At 30.7% G+C, this 8,276-nt stretch overlaps 2 protein-coding genes and 1 long non-coding RNA gene across 3 annotated transcripts in view; 1 reads left to right on the top strand and 2 right to left on the bottom strand.

Annotated features, from left to right (window-relative positions):
- LOC110020902 overlaps nt 1-1,293 on the bottom strand; it is a 5,604-nt gene extending 4,311 nt beyond the window's left edge. Inside the window, exon 1 of the mRNA XM_020719182.1 lies at nt 1,277-1,293. The gene's annotated coding sequence lies outside the window, so the exon portion shown is untranslated. The remainder of the gene's footprint in view (nt 1-1,276) is intronic.
- A 3,445-nt stretch (nt 1,294-4,738) lies between these two features.
- On the top strand, nt 4,739-7,023 carry LOC110020900 (protein CREG1-like). Its single transcript, XM_020719181.1, has 5 exons — nt 4,739-5,058; nt 5,550-5,585; nt 5,719-5,917; nt 6,493-6,571; nt 6,674-7,023. Exons 1-5 carry the CDS (start codon nt 4,865-4,867, stop codon nt 6,796-6,798), a joined length of 633 nt encoding a protein of 210 aa, XP_020574840.1. The 5' UTR covers nt 4,739-4,864; the 3' UTR covers nt 6,799-7,023.
- LOC110020901 lies at nt 6,471-7,526 on the bottom strand. Its single transcript, XR_002293579.1, has 3 exons — nt 7,336-7,526; nt 6,621-6,777; nt 6,471-6,543 (listed from the first exon to the last, which is right to left on the bottom strand). It is a non-coding gene; the product is annotated as an uncharacterized LOC110020901 (long non-coding RNA).
- Between the last annotated feature and the right edge of the window lie 750 nt (nt 7,527-8,276).

The raw sequence follows: 8,276 nt of genomic DNA, 5'->3' as shown, positions 1-8,276 counted from the left end.
ATTTAGCTCTTGTTTAGAATCTGTTTTATTTTTTTTTTATTTTAAAAATATGTTTGTTTAATAATTTTTAACATGTTTTTATTTTTTGTTTGTAAACATAAATAGGCATATTTTTTAAAATATTGAAAAATTTTTTTGGGTGGTTTTAACATTTCCAAAAGGAACAATATCTTAATTAAATATATTAAAACATGTATGGTGTCAAATTAAAATATAAGTAAAATAAAATAAAAAAGATCTCAAATGAGTTTTTAATCTTTTATTTTTCAGAAGGATAAAAGAAATAGATATTTTGAATCTTTTTAAAAATAAATTCACTTTTTTTAAAAGCAAAAAAAAAAATTACGTGTCACAACTCATTTGTATTTGTCTTGCACTTAAACTTTCTTATTTACATACATACATACATAGCATTTTGATATTTTAAATATAAAACTATGCATTTCATATTTAAAAGTGATAGAAATGCTATTTATTATGTAATATTAAAAATATGAATGTTGTGTAGCTATGAATGCAAATATAAAAAATTGTATGCTATGCATATAAATAGGGGTGTAAACGAGCCGAACACGAACGAACAAAGCTTGTGTTCGTGTTCGGTTCGTTTAAAATTTAGTTTGTTTGAAATAAGCTCGTGTTCGTTTCTTAACGAACGAGCCGAACATGAACCGAACGCGAGTTGTTCGCGAACGACGAGCCAGTTTGACATCCCTAATATTAATATATAAAAATAATATTATATATTAATTATATAACTTATATTATATAAATATACAATATCTATATTAGTATATTACTACTATAGTATATTAATATATTATTATTATTATTTTATTATATATTATAATTTATAAAATTTAATGTTTTAAAATATAATAAATTTTTTATATATAATTATTTTATATTATTTTATATTTCAAACAATAACGATTCGAACACGAACTAACGCATTACTGTTCATGTTTGGTTCGTTTAACTAACCGAACGAAAAAAATTTGTTCGCGTTTGTTTCGTTTACTTATCGAACGAATCGAACACGAACTCATTGACGAACCGAACACGAACTGTTCGCGAACAACGAGCTTTTTTGACAGCCCTACATATAAATAATGCAAAGCAAAGAAAAAAGCATTAAGCCTATTTTTGTAAGTAAAAAAAAAAAATACATAAATAAAAGAAAAAAAAGTGATCCCAAATAAGCTCTAAAATAACTGAAGGCCATCTTATTTTTGGAATAAAGTATAAAATGCCAAGTAAAAAAGAGAGATTATACGAGAGAGTTGCCAATGAAATTAGTAGATATTGAAGAGTTTGTGCTCATCCGTGTATGGTCATTGTGATATATAATTTAGTAGATATTGCAGAACAAGCATCAAGCTTGGGTTCCAAGAAAGACCCTCGCTATCATTGAAAGATATATATATATATATATTTATTAGATGGATGATATAAGATTATAATATTTTGGTCAATTCTTTTTAATAGATTTTTGACGGAGAAATAGATGGTTCTCAGAAACTTGGACATTTTTCATTTATACATATTTATCTTCCATTTTTACAATTTAGTCAGCATTGTTGTCTCACACAACAAACTTTGAAAAATTGAGTCAGCATGTGTTTAGAAATGGCTGCTTGTAACCCCAATCAATAAGCCAAAATTTTAACTCGGATCGAAATCCCATCAAACTAGAAGAGGCGAGTTATGAGCCAAGATTTTGGATCAATTGTTTTTTCAAGCCATGCATGAATCTGCTTGAAGTGTATTTTATTTATAAAAATTATATATAATGCTAAATAAAATTGAACATACCGAGCTCCGAACCAATTTTGAGATGCAACGCATCAAAATAAATTAATTTGAGCCATCTTGTTTTGATTTGGAGTTTGATCGAGCCAACTTCAAGCTAAAATGGATCTAAATAACTCAATTTTAAATCAGCTCGTTTCTATTTCGAGACAGATTGAGCTCGAATTAATTTCGAGTGGAGCTAACTTGCAAACGACACAACAAGTTGTGTATCGAGTTCAATCCGATTGAGCTAATTTCAACCGATCCAAACTCGGCTAAAAATCATCTCTTTAACAACCCACCAAAAACCCAGAATGTAACACCTCTTCTTTAAATATAAGATTTTTAGAGAGTAAGCATCTGTTTGGGGCAAATGTAGCTTATTAAAAAACTGTTGCGCAGCAGTTTTGCAGAAAACTACCATAAAAAAACTGGCAGTCGATTTGCTTTTTGAAGTTTCAAAACAATTGTGTTGCAATTGTTTATGAATAATTGATATTTTGTTCTGGTACATTAGTGTTATTTATAACTGAACTGTTCATATTAGCACGTTTTATGCCTGAAAACAATCATCCAGTTTGAACATTATAAAATAAAAACAGACAATTCACAAAACATAAACTCTTTTTTATCCCAAAACTTTTTTTTATTATTAGAACTTTATGCATTATTTTTTTCCCAAAGTATTATTCAGTAGTTAACAAAATTTCATCCAACTAGCATGTACCAATCCCACATAATTCAATCATCCAACAAGCACCATTTACATACATAACACAATTCTAATGAATTTACATATCTCACACAATAACTTTAATATTTAGTACACAACACTCAAGTCTGTAAAACCACATCAAAATGAATACTATAACAACATAAGCAACATAGGAAAATAATGGTAAAGCACTAAAATACACACGAGTATTGCTGCCATCATTCTTCAAACTTCATATTATGCACACAACAGCCATGAATGTAACACGTAAGAATCGTGTGTTGGTTTGTAAATTTCCTTAAACATTATAGATGAATATTGCGGTAGTTATGGAAATATCACAAAATTCTAAAATCCCCACAGAAAGAGCACAAAGTAATCAAAATCTCCTCCTAAACAAAATATGCATAGCACCCGAAACAATGTTGTTAACAATTGCTAAACCACCTAGCAAGCATTTTTCAAATTCTTACTCAAAAATCTAAAGTCAGGATAATTGTCAATCCATATTCGTAAAGACAGCAAATAAAGCATTGTTGTTAACAGATGCTAAACCAGCTTTTTCATGAAGAAGACAAAAACCGCTAGGCAAATCACTTAACAAATAAAGCATTGTTGTTAACAAATAGAGCATTGTTGTTAATAGAGCTATTTCATGAAGAAGATATGAGGGGGAGAGGACAAAGAAAAAGGAAGGAAGCAACCTCGACAAAAATCCTATTCAGATGTGCTGATAAACAAAGAGAGAGTAGACAAAAACCGCTAGGCAAATCACTTGCGAGAGGAGACCGAGTAGGAGGGAGGGCACGAGAGTAAAGAATGCCAAGTAATGCCAAAGAAGCAGGGGCGAGTTCACAGTGTGGCTTATCGGGTGTATTTAATTAAACGCATCCGCGCCGCACCATCCAAATAACGGGAGCCACAGCAGCTGGCCGCGCCACAGCAAAAATGTAGTGCCAAATGGGGCTTAAATCTCGAGTTCTTTGCTTATGCAGGATAGAGTTCTGCTCCCAAAAATGAAATTTCATTTTTTTATAAAGGACGATTTACGTACATACCACTCAATTCCTATGCATGTATATGCCTGACTTTTAAACTTCAATTTTTACATATATATATAGATATATATATGTATATGCCGCAACAAAAAAAATGTATTTCAATTTTTAAAAATAAAAAATAACATTTTTGATAAGATATGAAAGGTTTCAATGATATAAATGTGCAAAAAAAATAAAGTTTTAGGTTTTAGGTATGTAAATACACAGGAATTGATTGGTATTTATGTAAATGCCCATTTTTAATTTTAACAGGGCACCATCAAAATTGGGATGATTGCTTCCTTCATACGACTTAACGGCGATATTTTCAACCTTTCTGTTTCTTACGTGTTCATTATTAATAGACAGAGTCAATGATTCAATTAATCTAATAATCAGAAGCCGGCTAATCAAAAGAACAATCTTTAGTTAAACAAACATAGAACATAAATCAAAATTGACAAATTAGACTTGAAGACCGTTCCGAGCCATTGAATTTGTCAGCTTAGCCTCTTCAAATTAAAAAATTATTACGTACAGATCATCCGTATTGCAGATTAAGTATATTTAAGATGTAATTAAATCCATAAATACACCCAATCCGCACATATATGATCCCTATATAATAAATGCTCCTTAAAATGATTGCTCATTTCTGTATGAAAAGAGAATGTTTCGTTACACTAAAAAAAATCTCCCGAGAACAGCCCTCAGAATAGTCAAACCACGTAAGAAAAAAATCTAATAATTAAATTTTAATTTATATGAAAGGTATAAACAGATGGCTCAGATATAAAAATAAATAAATAGAGTTAATTACCATTAATGTAATGCTTTAAGTCTCTTCGATTGTCATTTGGATTATCTCCCAAAAACTAGAAAACAAAGATTTGACTCTTTCTTATGGCAGCATCCTTCAACCTCTTATCCCTCCTTTCGGCTTGAGCTTTTTAATTCTGAAAGGAAGATTTACATACACACCACTCAATCCTTATGTATTTACATATCTAACTCCTAAAATTCATTTTTTACATATATGCCACCATATTCAAGCATGAAAAGGTGTATTTCACTTTTTAATAGTTAAAATAACGGTATATTTGATGTGGAATGAAAGATGTAAGTGGTAGAAACATAAAAAAGTAAAATTTAGGTTTTACATATGTAAATACATAAGAATTGGGTGGTATGTATGTAAATGCCCATTGGGAGAGTTTTGACTAATTATGAATGAGAATTGTGATAACTTTATTAAATGAAAGATTAATTTATATATAGTTGCACAACCAACACCAAGGCCTCCATCAAGGTATAGATGAAAGCAAGAACAATGAAGAAGATTTCTTCCTCTGCCTTGTTCATTCAAGCAGCTGGCTTAAATCTCTTCTTTCTACTCTCTATTCTCCTATCGTCACTAACCGTGAGAGCCCAAATTGTAATCGACCCCCCCGTTCTTGCACCTGTCAAAGCCCGTTATCTTGTGGCACGAAGTACGTGGGGTGTCCTTAGGTAAAATTCTCCTTGATTTCCTCCTGAGGTATATGTGTATCTTGTCATGGTTTTTACGAAAAATTTTACGCTGACTCTCAACTAATGCACCTCACACTTTTTCGCATCCGAGGCTTAGGACCCAACAATGACAATGTTAAAAAAATCATGTACTCAAACCCACTTAGTGGGATAAATACTTTTTGTTGTTGTTTTTGTTGTATATGTGTATCTACGAACTATTTTCAAAATTTGTGAGATGAAAAAAGTGGTCGTGTGATATTGCTACTCCTTCCAAAGAAGATAAGAAAGGTTCTCAACTTAAATATAAGATAATATAATATAATATGGATATTTTCTTCATTAAAATCGAAAGAAATAATGTGTCTTCCAAAATTAAATATGAGACATTCATTTTTCCTCTTGCGATTAATGTTATTATATTTGATTAATATTTTCAGACTTCATTTTTATTCCCTTTTTTTTTATTTCCTTTTTTTACCCTTCTGCAGCACAATCTCAGCTGATCTTGGAGGAGCTCCATTTGGGTAAGGCTATGAACTCATTCTCCTATTAAAATGCATTTCTAATTGATCATTGCATCTTATTAAGTATTACAAATATAAGTTTTGCATCTCTCCCTCTCCCTTTATTGATGGATCTTATTCTCTGGGTACGAAGAACTGTCGTTTCGTTCAGTGATGGAGAACCCAAGCATGGATTTGGGGTGCCATACTTCTATTTGGCAGAACTGGAACCCATAGGAAGAGATGAAATAAATGGAACAAGAGCAGCCTTAACTGTAAGTGAGGCTTCACGTGGAACTTGTGGAGGAGATATTCAAAGCCCTGGATGCAAAAGGACAACTCTCACTGGAAAGGTATGCATTATATTAACACAATATAAAATTTTACAGTTTAGATAGTGTGCTGCTATTAACTATTTCGCTTGCTATTCTATGTCTATTGTTTTTTTTTCTCTCCTGGCAGAAGATTTTGGAAAACATTGCTGGCCTAATATACTAGAATTTCTAAGATACCATTGAGTGTACAGTGCACTTAACCAGCTTGGAAAACAAATTTTTAAGAACAATATAACAGATTTAAAGTAGAAATTAAGCAAAGAGTGGTCATTCCATCGCTTATAATCTTGTATAATTCACACTTCTTGAGTCTAATGGGCCTAGTTGTCAAAATACAATGTAATAAAAATAGAGTTACTTCAGGGAGCATAAACATACCTGCTTAAGCTGTCATGTTAGCTGGTTACTAGTTTAAGATAATACCATCTTAAAATATATTTAGCTGAGCACATTTACATGATACTAAAAAACTAATTAAATCTGGTGATATATACATGATTTTAGTTCTTTCATATCGACTATCATATGGTATTTGACATAGAATTATGCCTAATTTGAAAAATTAAATTTGATTAAATTTGATATGCTTACAGTTAACATGGATCAGCCTGGAAGATCCTGAAGTTAAGTTTGCCCAAGTCGCCCTGTTCACAAAACACCCAGAGATGGAAAGTTAGTCATCTAACCAAAATAAATAATTAATTAATTAAAATATTCTTACCTCCACAGGTTGCAAACATTTTCTGTTTTTTAATTTACTGATTGTTGTTGCAGGTTGGCCAAGCGATCAGAACTTTAAAATATACAAACTAGACCTAGAAGATATTTTTCTTGTCGACAAGTTTGGTAAACCAACGCATCCGACTCTAAAAGACTACCTGAAAATTCCTCCAATATAAACGAGGGAAACAGTTTTCCCAATCAGTCACATTTTCCAAGATGATTAGTATAATAAAATACTAAATACTTATCCCCTTTAGCATGTATGAATCTATTTAAATATGGCTTTGATGACTACAGTAATCCATGTGATCTGATATGTTCTTTAAAATTTGTTGCATTTTGAATAGCAAATCAACAATGCGTGTCAATGATCATATCATACATATTTTTAGCTTTGAGTGCTTCCAATAAAAAAATGGGTACATATTTTTATAAGTTTCCATGCGCGTGTAAATTTATTAATGTAGCTTAAACTCTTAAGGTGGTACATCTCGGCAATGTAAGACGCGATAAAAGAAAATGAATAAGTTTTGTGTTCACAGAAGAAAATATTATATATAAATAATAGTCAAGGAAATAAAAAACTATAAATTTTATTTTATTTCATAAACTAGGGTTTAACTACTTACATATGTGCTCCATAAATATGCTATAGACTTCAATTAAAATTAAAAAAAAATCTGTAAACTAAAATAAGATGAATTCAAACTTACCTTACTTTGTGGAGCATGCAACAACTGTGAAAAGATGTAAGATTATACTTCAAAAAAATGTGTCTGCAAAACCCCTTTCAAAAGCATGCTCCAAAGCGAGTCACCAAGCCAATAAAGCAGCATTATAACCCCCACATTTCAAGTCCCATCATTGAAGTCCCAAAAGCTGGAGTTGAAAGAGCTTAATACCATATGGCAAATGTTCACACAACAAAATTCAAAAAATTGTGACCCATTTAACTTTCTTATCACACTTTAATTGAGACAATTTGATCATCATGCACCGAGAATTAGACTATCTATCACGAATCACTCAAATTATTTTTTTTATGAAGGCCTTCAATGCCTCTCTCAAAGAAAATTCATTTTCAAAAAAAAAAAAAAAAAAAAATCTCAAACTCTCAATTTCACAATATAAGTCTATTGAACAATTCTCTATATAATATAAAGGTAAAGTCGACTAAATTGTTAATGCAACAATGTATATAAAAACTCAAATCATATACAAAATATGAAGCTCACCTTATGAAAATAAAGAATGGCTACATCGATAAAAAATCTTAATCGGAGAGGATCTTTATCATTTTAATGCTACCCAAATCCTCATGAAAATCACTTTGGTGCCAAATACAAAAATATCAAGAAAATTTATAATTTTTAAAATATTCAAATAAATATTATCACTTAAAGCTTAAAGCAACAACCATCCATCATACCAGTTTGCCAAAAGTAATAGATTTAAAATAGCTTAAACTTCTAAAAAAATCAATTTCATATCAGATGTAACTCTATGATTACTCAAAAATCCCATGCCAATAAAAATGTGATGTGTCAAATATGTGGGTGATTTCGCTACCAAATCGCGCCACAAATGATAAGATTATGACTAGGAACCTCAAACCAGCTGGTTTATCACCAAACGACATTATAATTTATAAATT

Source organism: Phalaenopsis equestris, unplaced genomic scaffold (genome assembly GCF_001263595.1).
Source record: "Phalaenopsis equestris unplaced genomic scaffold, ASM126359v1 Scaffold000108, whole genome shotgun sequence".
NCBI classification, from domain to species: Eukaryota; Viridiplantae; Streptophyta; class Magnoliopsida; order Asparagales; family Orchidaceae; genus Phalaenopsis; species Phalaenopsis equestris.
The sequence above is the reverse complement of the archived record's forward strand: the minus strand, read 5'-3'. Positions and strand labels throughout refer to the sequence as shown.